We start from the raw sequence: 23,074 nt of genomic DNA on the forward strand, positions 1-23,074 counted from the left end.
AGAGCAGTCAAAAATCGCCATAGTGCGTGCAGTTGGAATTTTCTGTACGAAAGTAATACATCAGAACTAGCCCAAAGGCTTATGTTTACATCAACGTTGTGAACTGTTAAAGTGTTTTAACTTATTCCAGATTCGGTAATGACTTGCATAGGGAGTTCAAAAAGCACGTTCTGTACCAAAGTTGAGAATAATACGATATTTCTCTCGGTGACTGAGTTCTCTAATTCCTTTTATTTCTGCCTCACAACCCATGCACCGTCTTGGGACCACACTACTTTTGGCCACAAATTTTCACGTGGTTCATTCAAATAACTTATGAAGAGGTGCAGAATCGAAATGGGAAGAATAGAGCATATGGAAAACATGACTAAAAGAGGACATCGTTTGAAAAGACACATCCTGAGACATCAAGGAATAGTCTATTTGGCTATGTGAGATAGTTGGGGAGGGTGGCGGGGATAAGAGTTGCACTGAGAAAATGAAATTTGACAACAGTAAGTAGACTGATGTTTATTTGGGTCACAGTACTTATGAAAGATGATGAGACCTGGACGGGATAGACTTGCATCGAAGGCTGCATTAAATGAGTCTTAAGAATAAAAACTACAAAAATAAAACGAATTTTTTAGTGTAATGTGACTACGATAGCCTTCCTGCGCAATCATGAACGTGTCACTTACATACCTAATTATTAAGACAATAATAATAATAATAATAATAATAATAATAATACCCGTGGAGGCCCGGGAAAAGAATAGGCCTCTGGTATGTTCTGCCAGTCGTAACAGGCGACGAAAAGAACAAACCAGTAATAGGGCTAACCCCCCTTTTAGTGTGATTAGTTGGTTCAGGACAGAACTAATGAAGACTCGGACACGTGCTGTCATCGACGGGGACGACGCTTGACCCTATGCCCGTCCACAATGGTAACGACATTGCTAGCCAAACGGAAAATGATTTAAATCCAAATAGAGGTGTTTTGCAGGATATGCTTCTGCAGACACCCTAGAAGGAAAACAAAGACAGAGGATGAGATGGTCAGATGAAGTTAACAGACACCTCATGTTCTGCTATTACCAAGCAACAAACTTAGAAACCAACACAACTGGATACAGATCACAAGTATACACAACATTTATTACCAGATACCCAGAATTGAAATTTTAAACAGAACAACGACTAGCTGATCAGATCTGTGTAATAATAAAAAATAACAGGATACCCCAGTCAGAATTAGAAAACATCAAACAACACGTACAACAAATACTGGAACAAAATAATGTGCAATCAGAAGAAGAAGAAAATACAATAGTTGATTCAAACATCCAAGAGCAAACAAACAAAGAACAACACGCATCAATTAAACAATCTGAGGAAAACGAAATATTAAGACAGCCACCAGAACAAGCACAAATAGAACACAAATTGACACACATGTTAGATATAGAAGAAAATTTCAGCTGACATATATAGAATACAAAGACACAAATACAGACTTTAGACCATTCTTGCAGAGACCACCAAATAACCCACAAGTCGAAACAATAATAACAACTATCAACACAACCATACACAACTATGGAAGAGTTACAATTACTGGTTTATATAGGAGCACTCACTACACTAAATATACACACTAGGCAGAGATCAGAACCAACCAACACACTGAAGAAACCCACAAAACAAGCATGGCAACAGTCTACAGATCAGAATAGAAAATCTGAGAAAAGACATTGGACAGGTCACACAAATTATAGGAAATGAAATATCAGACAAAAAACGAAAAAGGTTAGGTAAAATCTCACAACAAGAAGCTATAGAGCAATTAGATGAAAAGAAGCAGAAATTGCAAGCATTGGCCAAACGACTTAGAAGATACAAAAAAAGTGAAAATAGAAGGAAACAAAACCAAACATTCAACACATATCAAAAGAAATTATACCATACAATAGATAACACACACATTAAAATAGACAATCCACCAAACCTAACAGACATGGAACACTTCTGGAGCAACATATGGTCAAACCCAGTATAACGTAACAGACATGCACGGTGTATACAAGCAGAAACAGACATATACAAGATGATACCAAAAATGCCTGAAGTGATAATTTTGCAATATGAAATCACCTGAGCAATTAATTCTACACACAATTGGAAATCCCCTGGAAAAGATAAAATAGCAAATTTCTGGCTAAGGAAGTTCACCTCAACTCATTCACATCTAACTAAATTATTTAACAGTTACATTGCAGACCAGTACACAGTCCCTGATACACTTACATAAGGAAGAATGTATCTGAAACCTAAAGATCAAGCAGACACAGGAAACCCAGGTAAACATCACCCCATAACATGCCTACCAACAAAGTACAAAATATTAACTTCAGTCATTACACAGAAGTTAATGATACATACAACACAGAACAAAATTATAAATGAAGAACAAAAAGGCTGCGCCAAAGGAGCACGAGGATGTAAAGAGCAACTGATAATAGATGCAGAGGTGACATATCAAGCTAAAACTAAACAAAGGCCGCTACACTACACATACATTGATTACCAAAAAGCTTTTGATAGTGTACCCCACTCATGGTTACTACAAATATTGGAAATATACAAAGTAGATTCTAAATTGATAAAGTTCCTAAACATAGTAATGAAAAATTGGAAAACCACACTTAATATCCAAAGAAATTCAAATACTATCACATCACAGCCAATACAGATTAAGCGTGGAATACACCAAGGAGGTTCATTAAGTCCTTTCTGGTTCTGCCTTGCTCGGAACCCACTATCCAACATGCTAAATAATACAAATTATCGATATAATACTACTGGAACACACCAACACCAAATCACACATTTGCTATACATGGATGATCTAAAACTAGTGGCAGCAACAAATCAACAACTCAACCAATTACTAAAGATAACAAAAGTATTCAGCAATGATATAAATATGGCTTTTGGAACAGACAAATGTAAGAAAAATAGCATAGTCAAGGGAAAACACACTGAACAAGAAGATTACACATTGGATAAACACAGCGACTGCATAGAAACGATGGAAAAAACAGATGCCTATAAAAATCTAGGATACAGACAAGAGTAGGAATAGATAATACAAATGTTAAAGAAGAACTAAAAGAAAAATATAGACGAAGACTAACCAAAATACTGAAAACAGAATTGACAGCAAGAAACAAGACAAAAGCCATAAATACTTATGCTTTAACAATAGTGACCTTTTCATTTGGAGTAGTGAAATGGAGTAACACAGAACTAGAAGCACTCAATACACTTACACGATCACAATGCCACAAATATAGAATACATCACAAACATTCAGCAACAGAAAGATTCACATTAAGCAGAAAGGAAGGAGGATGGGGATTTATCGACATAAAAAACCTACATTATGGACAGATAGACAGTTTAAGAAAATTCTTTATAGAATGACGAGAAACTAGCAAAATACACAAAGCAATAACTCGTATAAATACATCGGCTACACCACAGCAATTTCGTAACCACTTCTATGACCCTTTAGATCACATAAGATCAACAGATACAAAGAAAGTAAATTGGAAAAAGAAAACACTAAATGGCAAACACCCGTATCATCTCACACAGCCACACATCGATCAACACGCATCCAACACATGGCTAAGAAAAGGCAATATATACAGTGATTGCAATACAGGATCAAACAATAAACACCAGATATTACAGCAAGCATATTATTGAAGATCCCAATACCACAACAGATAAATGCAGACTTTGCAAACAACAAATAGAAACAGTAGGTCACATCACAAGTGGATGTACAATACTAGCAAATACAGAATACACCAGAAGACATGGCAATGTAGCAAAAATAATACATCAACAACTTGCCATACAACATAAACTAATAAAACAACACGTTCCCACATACAAGTAAACACCACAAAATGTACTGGAGAATGATGAATACAAATTATACTGGAACAGCACCATTATAACAGATTAAAAACATCACATAACAAACCTGACATCAGACTCACCAATAAAAAGAAGAAATTGACACAACTAATCGAAATATCCAAACCCTAATACAACAAATATACAGAAGAAAACAGGAGAAAAAATTGACAATACATCCAACTGGATGAGGAAGTCAAGGACATGTGGCATCAGGATAAAGTTGACATTATACCAATTATACTATCAACTACAGGAGTCATACCACACAATATCCACCCGTACATCAACGCAATACAGCTACATCCACACGTTTATATACAACTACAGAAATCTATAATTACACTCCTGGAAATGGAAAAAAGAACACATTGACACCGGTGTGAGACCCACCATACTTGCTCCGGACACTGCGAGAGGGCTGTACAAGCAATGATCACACGCACGGCACAGCGGACACACCAGGAACCGCGGTGTTGGCCGTCGAATGGCGCTAGCTGCGCAGCATTTGTGCACCGCCGCCGACAGTGTCAGCCAGTTTGCCGTGGCATACGGAGCTCCATCGCAGTCTTTAACACTGGTAGCATGCCGCGACAGCGTGGACGTGAACCGTATGTGCAGTTGACGGACTTTGAGCGAGGGCGTATAGTGGGCATGCGGGAGGCCGGGTGGACGTACCGCCGAATTGCTCAACACGTGGGGCGTGAGGTCTCCACAGTACATCGATGTTGTCGCCAGTGGTCGGCGGAAGGTGCATGTGCCCGTCGACCTGGGACCGGACCGCAGCGACGCACGGATGCACGCCAAGACCGTAGGATCCTACGCAGTGCCGTAGGGGACCGCACCGCCACTTCCCAGCAAATTAGGGACACTGTTCCTCCTGGGGTATCGGCGAGGACCATTCGCAACCGTCTCCATGAAGCTGGGCTACCGTCCCGCACACCGTTAGGCCGTCTTCCGCTCGGGCCCCAACATCGTGCAGCCCGCCTCCAGTGGTGTCGCGACAGGCGTGAATGGAGGGACGAATGGAGACGTGTCGTCTTCAGCGATGAGAGTCGCTTCTGGCTTGGTGCCAATGATGGTCGTATGCGTGTTTGGCGCCGTGCAGGTGAGCGCCACAATCAGGACTGCATACGACCGAGGCACACAGGGCCAACACCCGGCATCATGGTGTGGGGAGCAATCTCCTACACTGGCCGTACACCTCTGGTGATCGTCGAGGGAACACTGAATAGTGCACGGTACATCCAAACCGTCATCGAACCCATCGTTCTACCATTCCTAGACCGGCAAGGGAACTTGGTGTTCCAACAGGACAATGCACGTCCGCATGTATCCCGTGCCACCCAACGTGCTCTAGAAGGTGTAAGTCAACTACCCTGGCCAGCAACATCTCCGGATCTGTCCCCCATTGAGCATGTTTGGGACTGGATGAAACGTCGTCTCACGCGGTCTGCACGTCCAGCACGAACGCTGGTCCAACTGAGGCGCCAGGTGGAAATGGCATGGCAAGCCGTTCCACAGGACTACATCCAGCATCTCTACGATCGTCTCCATGGGAGAATAGCAGCCTGCATTGCTGCGAAAGGTGGATATACACTGTACTAGTGCCGACATTGTGCATGCTCTGTTGCCTGTGTCTATGTGCCTGTGGTTCTGTCAGTGTAATCATGTGATGTATCTGACCCCAGGAATGTGTCAAAAAAGTTTCCCCTTCCTGGGACAACGAATTCACGGTGTTCTTATTTCAATTCTCAGGAGTGTATTTATACATGTTATATTACCTGAAAGTTCCTAAATGCAATGTAACATATACGGGACAGTTAAAAGGAAGTAATGCTTGATAAAGGTCCGCGTCACCTTCCATTTTTAACCAGAAATAACGTCTGAGAAAGGAAAGAAATAATAATAATAATAACATCACTTAAGGTAAGCTACCAAATTCAATTCAAAATAACGCGCACTGTATGGAGACACTAGCAGCCATTGTCTATATGCTACACCCTAGCATCCAACTGGTACGAATTACGAACATAACAAAGATAAAATTCTGGGTAGTTGGTCCAGATAACAGCCTGGAGTCGTCCTGGAGGTAACAAGACCTCTTAAACGGAAATACAAATGAAAATCCTCATGGTTATATCAGTTACAGTTGGTAGTCGTCACTATTGAAATTTCCTAATTTTTGTTTGTTTTACAGAATTATACACTCCTGGAAATGGAAAAAAGAACACATTGACACCGGTGTGTCAGACCCACTATACTTGCTCCGGACACTGCGAGAGGGCTGTACAAGCAATGATCACACGCACGGCACAGCGGACATACCAGGAACCGCGGTGTTGGCCGTCGAATGGCGCTAGCTGCGCAGCATTTGTGCACCGCCGCCGTCAGTGTCAGCCAGTTTGCCGTGGCATACGGAGCTCCATCGCAGTCTTTAACACTGGTAGCATGCCGCGACAGCGTGGACGTGAACCGTATGTGCAGTTGACAGACTTTGAGCGAGGGCGTATAGTGGGCATGCGGGAGGCCGGGTGGACGTACCGCCGAATTGCTCAACACGTGGGGCGTGAGGTCTCCACAGTACATCGATGTTGTCGCCAGTGGTCGGCGGAAGGTGCACGTGCCCGTCGACCTGGGACCGGACCGCAGCGACGCACGGATGCACGCCAAGACCGTAGGATCCTACGCAGTGCCGTAGGGGAACGCACCGCCACTTCCCAGCAAATTAGGGACACTGTTGCTCCTGGGGTATCGGCGAGGACCATTCGCAACCGTCTCCATGAAGCTGGGCCACGGTCCCGCACACCATTAGGCCGTCTTCCGCTCACGCCCCAACATCGTGCAGCCCGCCTCCAGTGGTGTCGCAACAGGCGTGAATGGAGGGACGAATGGAGACGTGTCCTCTTCAGCGATGAGAGTCGCTTCTGCCTTGGTGCCAATGATGGTCGTATGCGTGTTTGGCGCCGTGCAGGTGAGCGCCACAATCAGAACTGCATACGACCGAGGCAAACAGGGCCAACACTCGGCATCATGGTGTGGGGAGCGATCTCCTACACTGGCCGTACACCTCTGGTGATCGTCGAGGGGACACTGAATAGTGCATGGTACATCCTAACCGTCATCGAACCCATCGTTCTACCATTCCTAGACCTCCAAGGTAACTTGGTGTTCCAACAGGACAATGCACGTCCGCATGTATCCCGTGCCACCCAACGTGCTCTAGAAGGTATAAGTCAACTACCCTGGCCAGCAAGATCTCCGGATCTGCCCCCATTGAGCATGTTTGGGACTGGATGAAGCGTCGTCTCACGCGGTATGCACGTCCAGCACGAACGCTGGTCCAACTGAGGCGCCAGGTGGAAATGGCATGGCAAGCCGTTCCACAGGACTACATCCAGCATCTCTACGATCGTCTCCATGGGAGAATAGCAGCCTGCATTGCTGCGAAAGGTGGATATACACTGTACTAGTGCCGACATTGTGCATGCTCTGTTGTCTGTGTCTATGTGCCTGTGGTTCTGTCAGTGTGATAATGTGATGTATCTGACCCCAGGAATGTGTCAATAAAGTTTCCCCTTCCTGGGACAATGAATTCACGGTGTTCTTATTTCAATTTCCAGGAGTGTAGTATGAACTACCACAGCAAAATGGACACAACATTTAGTTGTACTTATTAGTCTGGACGCTAAATGTATAACTGCAATTTGATCCTCCTCATATGTACTCTTATCTTCTGCAACTTTCCGCTTCCCAAAACACAAACATGAGTATCACATATTCCCTGACGACAGCGGCCACTGGTATTGCTTTTTAAACAACACATGTATGCTCCTCGTGTTCTGAGGACTAGAGTGGGTCCCGTCCCCCCAGGTGGGCTCATTATTCTAGTTACCTTAATAGCCAACTGACAGCACCACCTAAATATCTGAGACTGTTCATTCATCACAGTTACACAAACGATCAGCTAAATGGCAGTACTTCCATAACCTCTCCCCAACCGTGATGCTGACGATCAGTAAAAGTTGTGACAACATTTCAGTCATGTAACGCGCTAACTGTTCAATTTACTGTGTCCCCTGGACAGCAACTATTTCTAATTAGTTTGCTCGAGAGCATATAGCCACCAATTACATTAGTATGGGAGCTGGTACTTATGCTGTTGAGCGCTCTATACATACCACCACCACCGCCGATGTATTTACAAAAGTTGTGAATATGATCAAAAAATTCATTAATATGTAATTTTCTTACAGTTAAATATAAGATACGATATATACATAGCAAACTACAATAGTTGGTAATCACATGTCACCTTTAATATTACGCTGATAACTGTAGACACATGCCAGTATGAAAGAAGAAATATTAAAACTATGGCATCTTTGATCTATGAAGTCAAAGAATGTAGAATCCAGTGTTTCGTAACAATACTCGCGTTAACTTCAAATCCCATCATGACCATTTAAGAGAGAGACGGCATACACATTAACGATATCTGTGACAGTGTATGACCAAATATAGAAAGGGGCGGAAACCTTTCATAGTGATATGACCTGCCACACTTCATATGGTCCTTCTCAGCAAGACCGATCTGCTGTGGCTGCTCTCAACTGTAATGAATCTGTCCCACGCGGTTACTGGAGAACTCGAACCCATACTCTTCCTTGTACGCACTCCTCGTCGACATATAAAAGCAGTGATCGAATTTCTTTTCTGGGCAGCAAATAAGATCTGTTTACTTCTACGCGTCGTTTTACGAGAAGCTAACACTGGCCCAGAATCCATAAGGCTCACCTTTGGACAACAGTATTAGAGGCTACATGGAATGGCGTTCGCTTGTAATTGTAATTACGAGGTAATGCCATGTAGTGGTGTTCTTAACTCACACTTAATGTTTGCCAAATGGAATGTTCTCACTGACACGAGTAACCAGATGTTTGCTAAGTCAAATCGGTCTAACATACATCCCATAAATACACTCGGGGTTATTGCTGGTGAGTTGTAGGCCACATAGTTTATGCCCTACAGCTGTACTATTCAATAATAGTCTTTATAAGTTATCACTTAGTGAAAGCATCTTCGATAATTTAATAACAAATATGGTGAGTGTGAACCGGGTTGATCAATACTGCTTATAAACGCTAAATGCATGGATGGTATCTGAATACAGGTTTTTATTAAGTCATAGAATGAATGTAACCCTTTATTGGCTACTTTACCATCATTAAAACAGCGGTTAAGTGAGGTGCGTTCCTATGTAAATGAAATACACTCCTGGATATTGAAATAAGAACACCGTGAATTCATTGTCCCAGGAAGGGAAACTTTATTGACACATCCCTGGGGTCAGATACATCACATGATCATACTGACAGAACCACAGGCACATAGACACAGGCAACAGAGCATGCACAATGTCGGCACTAGTACAGTGTATATCCACTTTTCGCAGCAATGCAGGCTGCTATTCTCCCATGGAGACGATCGTAGAGATGCTGGATGTAGTCCTGTGGAACGGCTTGCCATGCCATTTCCACCTGGCGCCTCAGTTGGACCAGCGTTCGTGCTGGACGTGCAGACCGCGTGAGACGACGTTTCATCCAGTCCCAAACATGCTCAATGGGGGACAGATCCGGAGATGTTGCTGGCCAGGGTAGTTGACTTACACCTTCTAGAGCACGTTGGGTGGCACGGGATACATGCGGACGTGCATTGTCCTGTTGGAACACCAAGTTCCCTTGCCGGTCTAGGAATGGTAGAACGATGGGTTCGATGACGGTTTGGATGTACCGTGCACTATTCAGTGTCCCCTCGACGATCACCAGAGGTGTACGGCCAGTGTAGGAGATTGCTCCCCACACCATGATGCCGGGTGTTGGCCCTGTGTGCCTCGGTCGTATGCAGTCCTGATTGTGGCGCTCACCTGCACGGCGCCAAACACGCATACGACCATCATTGGCACCAAGCCAGAAGCGACTCTCATCGCTGAAGACGACACGTCTCCATTCGTCCCTCCATTCACGCCTGTCGCGACACCACTGGAGGCGGGCTGCAAGATGTTGGGGCCTGAGCGGAAGACGGCCTAACGGTGTGCGGGACCGTACCCCAGCTTCATGGAGACGGTTGCGAATGGTCCTCGCCGATACCCCAGGAGCAACAGTGTCCCTAATTTGCTGGGAAGTGGCGGTGCGGTCCCCTACGGCACTGCGTAGGATCCTACGGTCTTGGCGTGCATCCGTGCGTCGCTGCAGTCCGGTCCCAGGTCTACGGGCACGTGCACCTTGCGCCGACCACTGGCGACAACATCGATGTACTGTGGAGACCTCACGCCCCACGTGTTGAGCAATTCGGCGGTACGTCCACACGGCCTCCCGCATGCCCACTATACGCCCTCGCTCAAAGTCTGTCAACTGCACATACGGTTCACGTCCACGCTGTCGCGGCATGCTACCAGTGTTAAAGACTGCGATGGAGCTCCGTATGCCACGGCAAACTGGCTGACACTGACGACGGCGGTGCACAAATGCTGCGCAGCTAGCGCCATTCGACGGCCAACACCGCGGTTCCTGGTATGTCCGCTGTGCCGTGCGTGTGATCATTGCTTGTACAGCCCTCTCGCAGTGTCCGGAGCAAGTATGGTGGGTCTGACACACCGGTGTCAATGCGTTCTTTTTTCGATTTCCAGGAGTGTATTACAAATTGAGTTATGACAAGACAAATCTGAGACGAATTTATCTCATTTGAATCCGCCGATAAAATGAAAAATTATCCCCAGCAAAAACACCACTGATCTATTCATGCGTTAGCCTTCAGTGACCCAAGAAATCAAATGATTCGCACAACATATTCGACAATAACATTGTACCTTCAAAAATTGAGTAACTATCCTACTGTTCCTTCCCTAGCCGCAGTTACTCTTCATATTCTGCATTCGGTTGTGGGGAGTTAAGACCGCCGTGATCTCTTACAGATTGCAACATATCAGCTCCAGACTGCTAGCACAGCCATTCTCTAGATTTGCAGACGCTGTTGTCTCTTCCGTGTCCATTGATTAAATACATCGTTCCGTGTCTGCAGCTGAAGCGTGTCATTTTTCGTAAACAGCCAGAGCATTCTTAACAGGAACGGAGTACGTTCTCCATTCTACATGCAAAATTACCCTCAGCAAAATCCTGGCCAGTGGTATTTTTGTTAACAGGGCAACAATCTCCCCTCTTTGGAAAAGTTTCACAACATTGTTGTTGTTGTTGTGGTCTTCAGTCCTGAGACTGGTTTGATGCAGCTCTCCATGCTACTCTATCCTGTGCAAGCCTCTTCATCTCCCAGTACCCACTGCAACCTACATCCTTCTGAATCTGCGTAGTGTAGTCACCTCTTGGTCTCCCTCTACGATTTTTACCCTCCACGCTGCACTCCAATACTAAATTGGTGATCCATTGATGCCTCAGAACATGTCCTACCAAACGATCCCTTCTTCTGTTCAAGTTGTGCCACAAATTCCTCTTCCCCTCAATTCTGTTCAGTACCTCATCATTAGTTACGTGATCTACCCATGTAATCTTCAGCAGTCTTCTGTAGCACCACATTTCTGAAGCTTCTATTCTCTTCTTGTCCAAACTAGTTATCGTCCATGTTTCACTTCCATACATGGCTACACTCCAAACAAATACTTTCAGAAACGACTTCCTGATACATAAATCTATATTCGATGTTAACAAATTTCTCTTATTCAGAAATGCTTTCCTTGCCATTGCCAGTCTACATTTTATATCCTCTCTACTTCGACCATCATCAGATATTTTGCTCCCCAAATAGCAAAACTCCTTTACTACTTTAAGTGTCTCGTTTCCTAATCTAATTACCTCAGCATCACCCGACATAATTCGACTACATTCCATTACCCTAGTTTTCCTTTTGTTGATGTTCATCTTATTTCCTCCTTCCAAGACACTGTCCATTCCGTTCAACTGCTCTTCCAAGTCCTTTGCTGTCTCTGACAGAATTACAATGTCATCGGCGAACCTCAAAGTTTTTATTTCTTCTCCATGGATTTTAATACCTACTCCGAATTTTTCTTTTGTTTCCTTCGGTGCTTGCTCAATTTACCGATTGAATAACATCGGGGAGAGGCTACAACACTGTCCCACGGCCTTCCCAACCACTGCTTCCCTTTCATGTCCCGCGACTCTTATAACTGCCATCTGGTTTCTGTACAAATTGTAAATAGCCTTTCGCTCCCTGTATTTTACCCCTGCCACCTTCAGAATTTGAAAGAGAGTATTCCAGTCAACATTGTCAAAAGCTTTCTCTAAGTCTACAAATGCTAGAAACGTACGTTTGCCCTTCCTTAATCTAGCTTCTAAGATAAGTCGTAGGGTCAGTATTGCCTCACGTGTTCCAACATTTCTACGGAATCCAAACTGATCTTCGCCGAGGTCGGATTCTACCAGTTATTCCATTTGTCTGTAAAGAATTCGCGTTAGTATTTTGCAGCTATGACTTATTAAACTGGTAGTTCGGTAATTTTCACATCTGTCAACACGTGATTTATTTGGGATTGGGATTGGGATTGGAATTGATGTGCTTACTTCATCGATTTCTTAGCCACTGGTGCCCCCAATACTTATCTTCTCACATTAAACACCTATCGTCATTCCACAATCGCAACACTAGATCGGATACGTCTATCATCTTGGCTGTACCTTTACATAACACAAAATCTTTCTCCGTGTCATTCTCCATCTCAGCCATACGACTATGGAACGCGCTCCCCTGTGATCTGCGTCTTATCCAGAACTACTCAACATTCAAGAGGGAACTCAAAGCTTACATATTAGGGACGGTATAACCACCATTCTTGTGCCCCTCCCATCTCTTTCTTTCTCCTCTCCATCACAGCTTCGAATTTTACCGTTCTATTTCTCTTCCTCTAACCTATCTACCTCTTTCACCCCATTCTATCGTCTTATGTCTCTGCTCGATGAGAATAACTCACAAGCTGCAAGAACATAACGAGAAAATTCCCAACTAACAATGGGACTGACATTCAGAAAAGAAAAGTATGTTTACTTTCATATACATAGCCATTACTATTATTATTATTATTATTATTATTATTATTATTATTATTATTATTATTACTATTACTATTATTATTATTATTATTATTATTATTATTATTATTGATTGTTATAATTATTTTTTATTGTTATAATTATCATTATACTACTGTAATAATATCTATTTTTTTCTTTAACATCAATACTGCATAATAGGCTATATGTCCTTAATGTTAAGTAGAAACTGTAACTCGTTCAACCTGAGTATGCCTGGTTAGGTGTAAGAGAGGGCCTGAAGGCCCTAATCTTGCCAGGTAAAATAAATGCATAAATAAATAAATAAATATTATATTCTTCTTGAAGTCTGAGGGTATTTCGCCTGTCTCATACATCTTGCTCACCAGATGGTAGAGGTTTGTCAGGACTGGCTCTCCCAAGGCCGTCAGTAGTTCCAGTGGAATGTTGTCTACTCCGAGGGCCTTGTTTCGACTCAGGTCTTTCAGTGCTCTGTCGAACTCTTCACGCAGTATCGTATCTCCCATTTCATTTTCATCTACATCCTTTTCCATTTCCATAATATTGTCCTCAAGTACATCGCCCTTGTATAGACCCTCTATATACACCTTCCACCTTTCTGCTTTCCCTTCTTTGCTTAGAACTGGGTTTCCATCTGAGCTCTTGAAGTTCATAGAAGTGGTTCTCTTATCTCCAAAGGTCTCTTTAATTTTCCTGTAGGCAGCATCTATCTTACCTCTAGTGAAATAAGCCTCTACATCCTTACATTTGTCCTCTAGCCATCCCTGCTTAGCCATTTTGCACTTCCTGTCGATCTCATTTTTGAGACGTCTGTATTCCCTTTTGCCTGCTTCATTTACTGCATTTTTATATTTCTCCTTTCATCAATTAAATTCAATATTTCTTCTGTTACCCAAGGATTTCTTCTAGCCCTCGTCTTTTTACCTACTTGATCCTCTGCTGCCTTCACTACAGCATCCCTCAAAGCTACCCATTCTTCTTCTATTGTATTTCTTTCCCCCATTCCTGTCAATTGCTCCCTTATGCTCTCCCTGAAACTCTGTACAACCTCTGGTTCTTTCAGTTTATCCATGTCCCATCTCGTTAAATTCCCACCTTTTTGCAGTTTCTTCAGTTTTAATCTACAGGTCATAACCAATAGATTGTGATCAGAGTCCACATCTGCCCCTGGAAATGTCTTACAATTTAAAACCTGGTTCCTAAATCTCTGCTTACCATTATATAATCTATCTGAAACCTGTCAGTATCTCCAGGCTTCTTCCATGTATACAGCCCTCTTTTATGATTCTTGAACCAAGTGTTACCTATGATTAAGTTGTGTTCTGTGCAAATTCTAACAGTCGGCTTCTTCTTTCATTTCTTTGCCCCAGTCCATATTCACCTACTATGTTTCCTTCTCCCCCTTTTCCTACTACCTAATTCCAGTCACCCATGATTATTAAATTTTAGTCTCCCTTCACTATCTGAATAATTTCTTTTATCTCATCATGCATTTCATCATTTTCTTCGTCATCTGCAGAGCTAGTTGGCATATAAACTTGCACTGCTGTAATAGGTGTGGGCTTCGCATCTATCTTGGCCACAATAAAGCGTTCACTATGGTGTTTGTAGTAGCTTCCCGTATTCCTACTTTCCTATTCATTAATAAACCTACTCCTGCATTACCCCTATTTGATTTTGTGTTTATAACCCTGTAGTCACCTGACCAGAAGTCTTGTTCCTCCTGCCACCGAACTTCACTAATTCCCACTAAATCTAACTTTAACCTATCCATTTCCCTTTTTAAATTTTCTAACCTACCATCACACACCCTCGCCTGAGGCAGAATTCGAACCGTAGCAGTGGCGCAGTTCTGAACTGAAGCGCCTAGAACCGCCCGGCCACCGCGGCCGGCCAACATTAATGAGTCGTTTCGCTCTTACATGTGCAGTTCTCAACAATTCTGAGCAGCACTCCCACTCTGCAGCTAAATTTTCTAAGTGAACCAGTACACTAGTCTCAATGTGCACAATCCTCGGAGGCCAGTGTCCTGATTTCGCCTCCTATGCTATTTTTTAAGATTAACCAATGAGGAGCAACCTAAAAACTTTTTGGACAAGATGGTGTTCACACTGCACAAGGTGGTGCCAGAATGTTGGTCCGCTGCTTGACGAAGAGAAGAAAGGTTCCTATCTACAGTGCCAGCCATCGCTCCTCACATAACGCGGAGACTTTCGTCTGGTACTGAGCTCCGTCTGCGTTAGATTCTCAGGAGTCGACCCACCAGGACTAAACCAAGTTCCTGAGGAATGTGTTTCGGCCAGCTGGCACTGCTTGTCAAAGCTAAGTTCCTGCACGAGTGTATGTGTTCGTCATGGTGCGACGTACGACTTCTGTGAATGTGGGCCTGAACCTCATACTGCGCAGATCGCGAGTTTCTCGAGTACCTGCTGCTACCAGACAGCTCATTACATGCCCTCTTCCTCATAAAATCAAGCCTAAATCCCCAGGGAATGCCCAGGGCTCTCTATCGACCGTGTCTCATCGTCGGCGCGGCCGAAGTATAGAAATTATCACATGCTAATCAGCCATATGTAAAGAGAAAAAAAATATTAAAACAGATGTCTCAATCCTGTCAGTCATTGATTTTAGTTATCACAAGCATTAATTAAATTGTTAACTGACAGGAATAGAATTCAGATAGCAATGAATTTAAATTAATTATGAATGACACATGAGATGTGCCATTCCAGGAATGGAGTAAAAACAGTTAAGCACTCGTATATTCGATGAAGTAGAAACAGATTTTCCGAAAACTAGTTTCACGTAGGTAGCTGACAAATTCGAAGTTACGTAGCATTCAGTAAATTTTATTCTTTAGGGAGTTTTTCTTATTCCTGTGCTTGCTAAGAAAATTTTTATTCTTTTGGGAGTTGTTCTTATTTCATTGCTTGCTAAGAAAAATTGGAGAGAAATTTTCCTATTGCGAGACACTTGCATAAAACGGAGTTTATTTTCAATAATTTTTAATTTTCACCAGCAGAAACGTTGAAAAGTACAAACCACGTGCAAGTCTGTCACCATATCCGCTCAAATACCAAACTGGTGAAAAACTCATTCACCTAACGAGTGATGTTCAAGGACTAACACTAGCCAAATGTTAAAGAATAAAACCGGCGCTTCGGCCTCGCCTCCCAAATCCTGCCACCTAAACAACATGCTAACGGTCATATCTGGCCTCACCGACGTACAGATGGGGAAAGATCAACAACTGCACACTACACAGCCTTATTAATGAGGCAAACAGATACTGCTACAAAGCAGCCGATGAATATTAATAAGGCAGCCTAACTTTCAAACTTCCAATAACAATGAGTTTTACTAACATCATCTGTAAGTATAATAATGTATCACCATTTCAATAACGTAGAGATTGATTCGCCAGGGATTTCAAGACGTACCATTTTATAGGCTAGGCCAGCAGTAATAGAAACCAGTCACTCCAGTACAAGATTTAATCTAATTCAAAGGTAGTGTTTCCCTACAATATCGACTATCTTCTATCAATTAACCAGTTGTCTATGCTCATTTGCTACTTTCGAATACAACGAGATACCTACAGTGTGAAATACGTAAATTAGAAACATAGTTACAAAAACACTGTAAACTTAATGTCGGGACATAATTAAAATAATTCTTACAGCTACGATCCTTATTATGAATGTAATACCATGTATATTAGGGCAAATCAGAGTCCATAATGTCTTTCAGAAAGTAGACCTAAAATTGCAGTAAAAAAAACAAAAAACAGTAAACAGAATTGCTCACTTACAGGAGCAAGTTATTACCCTGTCAACGTCTAACTCACACTGACATTTTGGTAAGCAAATAAACATTTTTATATGTAGTACGCTTTGATCCTGTTTCCGCCGTGCGGGATTAGCCGAGCGGTCTCAGGCGCTGCAATCATGGACTTTGCGGCTGGTCCCGGCGGAGATTCGAGTCCGGCATGGGTGTGTGTGTTTGTCCTTAGGATAATTTCGGGTAAGTAGTGTGTAAGCTTAGGGACTGATGACCTTAGCAGTTAAGTCCCATTAGATTTCACACAAATTTTTTTATCCTGTTTCCAAAGACGCAGCACAGTAGATAAAGTGCTTGCTTTACAATAAAAAAGAACAAGTGAGTAGTGGAAACCGTAATAAGATGGTGAAAATCTCAGCATGCTCACAGATTTTTCTGGAAATGCTAACCATATTGATCGATGTGGGGCGAGAATAGTTTCATTTCGCTAACCAAATGTTACGTTTAACATAGTAAAATACTCCAAAACTGAGTTTTTCAACAGTTAGGGGTTCTTAATGTTGTGTAACCCATGCCAAGCAAACACTGAAAATGTTTCGAGCGTTAGGTTTCTAATTTGCTACCTCTGAGCTACGGGTCACTGCGTTAACGACCTCATCTACGGATGCAATAAATAAATGATTAAGTAAGTAAATTCGACTTATGCCTCTGTTAAGTTGTGTCTGTCATCCCTTATTAGGTTATAATATATTATGTTATGAAACCAAGACACTGCTGTTTTTGATTTTATTATTACTATAGGCATATTTCGGCGTGATTGCCATATTGAGGTTATCTGTAAAAAGTACATAGTTCGGTACAATGTTCCAAATTTTTAACCAGATAATTTAAAGGATTATAGAATACGGCTGTTACGTGCATCAGGTGGTCTTGATATCCGTATGACATCGATGCCTCAATTGCTGCCACACTACTAAATATGTTTGCTCCTTTGATATTGTTGGAGCTATAGTAGGTGTTAAGCCTTTGATGCAGCAGTTATCTGTGTGGTTGTTGAACTACAGAGGTTTATTTCGTAATTACGCTTCGTGACAGCTGTATTGACAGTGGAGTCAGCGATATTATAGGCTGTTTGCTTCTAGGTCACACCTTTGTCCCTATCGGATATGTTATATTGCTTGTACAATTCAGGTTTATGAGGTTCTACACTCATTTGTAGTGTAATCGTGCTGTGTTTTTGTAATGGGTTACGCCAGAAAGTGTTTTGGCACGCGAAGGTGATAATTTTGCGATGTTGTTGATTTGTTCTTAAACGTATTATTTCCGGTGGTTATTTTTAATTACGTGGTAACATGATCTCTGATAAGTTGGAAGATTTTTTTTTTACTGATCTAGTGTTTGGAATGGTATTTTCAAGAACATTTTCTGTGTAATATTTGTATTTTAAATCAATCAGTTATGTAGAATTTCTTGAAGGTAATTTTCTGTGTGTGTGTGCGTGAATATATTTTGATTTCTTTAAAGAAATTCATTGTGTGCAATGTGTAAAACCTCGACAGCCCATTCTATATCGTCCACTCTACGTCATTCCGTTTTCAAGATGTGGGAGAAAGTTTACGAGTTACTGTCGCTCTCTCTTATGTGTTCTCAGTGTCGAATACTGAAATTCCAACCAGTGTGACCTATATAGATCAAGATGAAACTTAATGACAGCTCTCTGTTTTCTAACACACTTCTGTCACAGATGCCACAGTTAGGCTACGTATAGCGCCGTATCCTATGTGAACTTCAAGAAACTGTAGGGGCTGAAGCGGGAATATTCCACCATGTCCTGAAACAAACTCTGAATTTCTTCAACCGAATCTGGTCGACATAAAAAAGCGTTGCATTATTTGTCGAACACCGTTCGTAATATTTTTTCCCGGTTTTTCATGGGTCTGCCTTATATTATTAGCTTTAGTGTTAAAACAGCTTCGAAATTTCTCCTACTCCTTCTAATTTTTAAATGGGTTCGTTCTTAATTTGCTTCTGACTTTCGTTCTTCCATAAAATACCGTGTCAGTATTTTCACACATTCCCACATTTTTTCTTTAATTTGATCTCTCAGCTTAATATGGGATATAACTGACTGAAGTACAAGGAGAAAACGAGTATGGCAGTTTGACATCTAAGAGGAAAATCAAAGGAGAGAAGAATTAGAGAGAGAGAGAGAGAGACAGGTGACGAAAACTGAGATGAAAGAAATCAAGGAAAAGAAGATGAGAAACGAATAGCAACTTTTCAGTATATTGCATAGGTTGGGCGATTACCAATTAGAAGAAGTGACTGAATGTCTACTTACGTGCATCCTGAATAAATGCCTCGAGGAAGTCGTCCAGAGTTCCTGTGTAGCCATTCCACAAACGGTGGTGGTGGTAGTACGATAACGCCGTGTCCTTTGGATCTCGAGCCACGTAAATTATCTAATGACCAAAGCAATGTAAGGTATGAGGTAGTGACAACGTAGTTACACGTATAGATTATAACACAAATATTAAAATGCGATATTTAAGCACAAATAAAATTTCTTTTTATATTATTAACACATATTAGTTTCAATCTGTGTTTTATCTAGGGCGCCAGCTACAGTATGTAACACATCGCGCATGTTTTACAGTGTGTTTCCTTTGAAATTTGACTACTATGAAATTTTTATGTGCTGTTCTTTCGTTGAAAGAGCTCCCACATTAGTTCCAAGCTACTAACTTTATAATTTTCCTCGCCAGCGCGTTCCGCTTGTGTATTCTGGGAAGTCTGGAACTTTCCTGAAGTTGGTTATTCAGTTTACATAGAAGGAAGCTCCGTGCGTTTCTCAGTGCTCTCATGATATACTGTAGTTAAAAGTGAAAATAATGCAGTAACCCAATTAATGCAATGTACATGGGAATCCACAGAAATTTATCCAAGAGGATACAACTTTCTAAGATTTCCATCTTTGATAAAACGGTTTCGATAAATTTTCGAACTAAATTTTAAAGGAAATGCACAAAACTTATTGTTTCTCAAAGATTTGATACCCATACCTGCAGTATTTTTTGAGGTAGACTACTTGAAAGGTCTGCAAACGCTAATATGCAAAGCTCGTTTTTTATCTTATCGCTTTTCTAAACACGTTTTCTTTGAAAGGTGACACCAGTTTTCTTCTCCATTCTTCCCCAACCGAATTTGTGTTATATCTCTAATATTCTCGTCGGCGACTGGATGTCAACCCCAACTCCTTATCAACGAGTTAGAAAGTAAACCTGGGAATGCATCACAAAAGTATTTTTAGTCAAATATCAGTAATGTTTGGCTGAAACTTAAAATTAAAAGTCTAAAGTTAGACAAGAAATCAGAGCGACTGAAAAATATTCTGTTGAGTATAAACGAAAATAGCTAGCAATAAATGCGACTAGTTAGTATCCCTCAAAATAGTCAAACAACCAATAAACCAAACAGAATACAAAAACACCTATTCATTTTCAATACATTCTACTCGTATAACACTTATTACTTACAAAACTTCACATCTGATCATTTTCATGGATTTAATGCAATTTTCTTATTCCTCCTATTTTTATTGCTGGTGGCAATAATGCAGTTTTAACGAAACATGTTTTGTAAACTATATCACATGTGATCCCAGGGGCATCATCCGACGATATGAGTGTGAGATATCGTTGTAAAACATCAACACATTGCGTCTATGATGGTAATATCTCCAAACTTCGGCCTGTTATTATGCAGCGTTGCCGAATTAGTCGCTCTATGGCTGTATACCGCGGTGTATTGCACCAAATACCTTTTGGAAAGGTCACAACTCTAGTGGAATGTCTTCACGATGTTAGAATTTCACAATTTATCTCTCTTTACTAGCTCAGGAATGACTATTTCTTGCTTTAACTGGAGAATCTGGTTCCACAGATGAAGTACAGGCATATCTACGATATAGAAAGCCCGTGTCCTTCAGTGACTCATACAATGTAGACTCTGGCCGCGGAAGCCTATGTAATTAAATAATGTGATGCATTTAACCTTTGAGGCTGACTGAATTACTGACCGAAGCCGAAAAAAATGGCTTCACTTGTTAAAATGCAAATTAGAGCTTTTTGTAAGTCGGGATTTCATATTGTTCTTGCTTTCAAGAATTCTCTTATGATATATTAAAATCGAAACTAAAATAACGTGTTACTCGTACGGTACGAATTATTGACCGAGGTCAATAGATCGTTCTACAGAACTGTACCATTTAAAGGTTAAGATTTCGTACAAAAATATTTACAAATGTTGAACAGTTCCTTGTCCAATACCGATGAAAACTGCTTCGAGGAGAGGGAATTTCTGAAGACTTCAGTAAGAATGAAATGACTGACTTACCGTACTTAGGACATGGAATGTTGTAGTAATAATAAACCTTTGATTCAAAGCAACAAAGATATTATTCAATTCGATAAAAATAGCGTATGAAACAATATAATCCTTTGTTTGTAGGAAGATCGTTTTGATGTTAGTGCTAGGGAAGCAATTTTAACACTGCTGCCGTTTCACTAGAGGTGGTTTTCAACATGCTGTCAACGTTATTTCATTCAGTGTGAAGATAGGAACTACACTGGAAGAAAATGACTGATCTACACAATGTGGAAGGTACAATACACACTAGTAAATATTAATGGAAGTATATGCACAGCGTAAGTCGAGAAAGGAGTCCGATACGGATGCCCCAACACACTTCCTTAAAATATTTTACTGAAAAGGGATAAGCATCTCAATAAAGATGCAGATTAAATTAAAATAAATGGAGAAATCTGATGATTCTAAGTTGGTGACAGACTGGGGAGTACGTCTACAGTAACGAGAATCAAGGTAAAATTTGACACGGACATTCATTAGAGCGGGCTGGATTCAGTGAGAAACAAATCAGGAGACGGTAAAAGAAATAAAAGAATAATGAAAACATCTAATAGAAACAGAAATGAGAAAGATAAAATTTATCGGTGTATTCTGAAAAATAAAAGATTAATGAAAAACATTTTGGTAGTAAAGATACTGGGTAAAAATGACTGATCCCGGAAAATTTTGCATGCGGGATCTAAAGAGGGCACAAGATACCAAAACAATCCAGGAAAGGCAGTTGAAATAGAAGAGCGAATGAACTAAATAGAGCCGGCCGCTGTGGCCCAGCGGTTCTAGGCGCTTCAGTCTGGAACCGCGCGATCACTACGGTCGCAGGTTCGAATCCTGCCTCGGCTGTGGATGTGTGTGATGTCCTTAGGTTATTTAGGTTTAGGTAGTCTAAGTTCTAGGGGACTGATGAACTCGGATGTTAAGTCCCACAGTGCTCAGAGCCATTTGAACCATTTGAAGTAAATGGAACGACATGGGCTAGCTCTTAGGACTAATAATGGGCGCTGGTATTCGAGAAAATAAGTATTTTTCTGTTGTGGCAGAAGGTTGTAACAGTTCATACATCTTAAATAACAGACGAATGCAGTACCATTTAGTGGCGAATGTAGAAGTGATTTCATATGATTTGAAAAATGAACTTAACAATTTAGGAGAAGAGCAGTGATAGTCCTGGGCTTAATGCCAGGGATTCCTCACGCAAGGCGATGAGGAATTCATTAATTTCCTTAACATATGATAGACATAAGTGATAAATAAATATTCTGAGGAATGTGAATCGTACCTCCCCTTGCATAATACAGTCTATGTACTATGACGTCACCGTTGTAATAGGAGTCTTTGAGGGATCTACGGTCCTTTACTCAAAGATAAGCATGTTTTACTTGCACAGTCCAAAGATGGGCCAAGAGTCGATAGTCAAGCCCGAACGAGTCTAGGAATTGAAATTTTTGTCGGGTGCAGAATGATCTAGCTGGAGGAGACATTCCTTGCCGCCTTTATATATGTCCCGACCGCCGTCGGTTTACACCCAGAAAATCGAATTATACTGAACGATGACAAAATATTTTTACCAAAAAATTGTATATACGGAGTGTCTATATTGCGTGTTAGTGTCAGTCATTTAAAGTAACTTGTTCGGCTGCTACAGTATTCGACCACTAACAGTACCACAAATTTAATCGGGAGTCTTTCATCTTGGCTACTGAGCCTCGGTCCTGTTTTTAGGATCGAACAGAATTGAATGTTGAACTATGGGCATTCTGAAAGAAACAATATCACTTGGAATACGCAGGGCAATAAGATCT

General features: G+C 41.5%; 1 protein-coding gene across 1 annotated transcript in view; it reads right to left on the minus strand.

Annotated features, from left to right (window-relative positions):
* The window catches only part of LOC126355087 (luciferin sulfotransferase-like), a 349,237-nt gene that overhangs the window by 132,444 nt on the left and 193,719 nt on the right, over window positions 1-23,074 (minus strand). The window contains exon 6 of the mRNA XM_050005278.1: window positions 19,189-19,309. Coding sequence (XP_049861235.1) covers window positions 19,189-19,309 — 121 coding nt within the window. The remainder of the gene's footprint in view (window positions 1-19,188; window positions 19,310-23,074) is intronic.

The sequence above is a fragment of the Schistocerca gregaria genome, chromosome 3 (assembly GCF_023897955.1).
Source record: "Schistocerca gregaria isolate iqSchGreg1 chromosome 3, iqSchGreg1.2, whole genome shotgun sequence".
Lineage (NCBI taxonomy): Eukaryota > Metazoa > Arthropoda > Insecta > Orthoptera > Acrididae > Schistocerca > Schistocerca gregaria.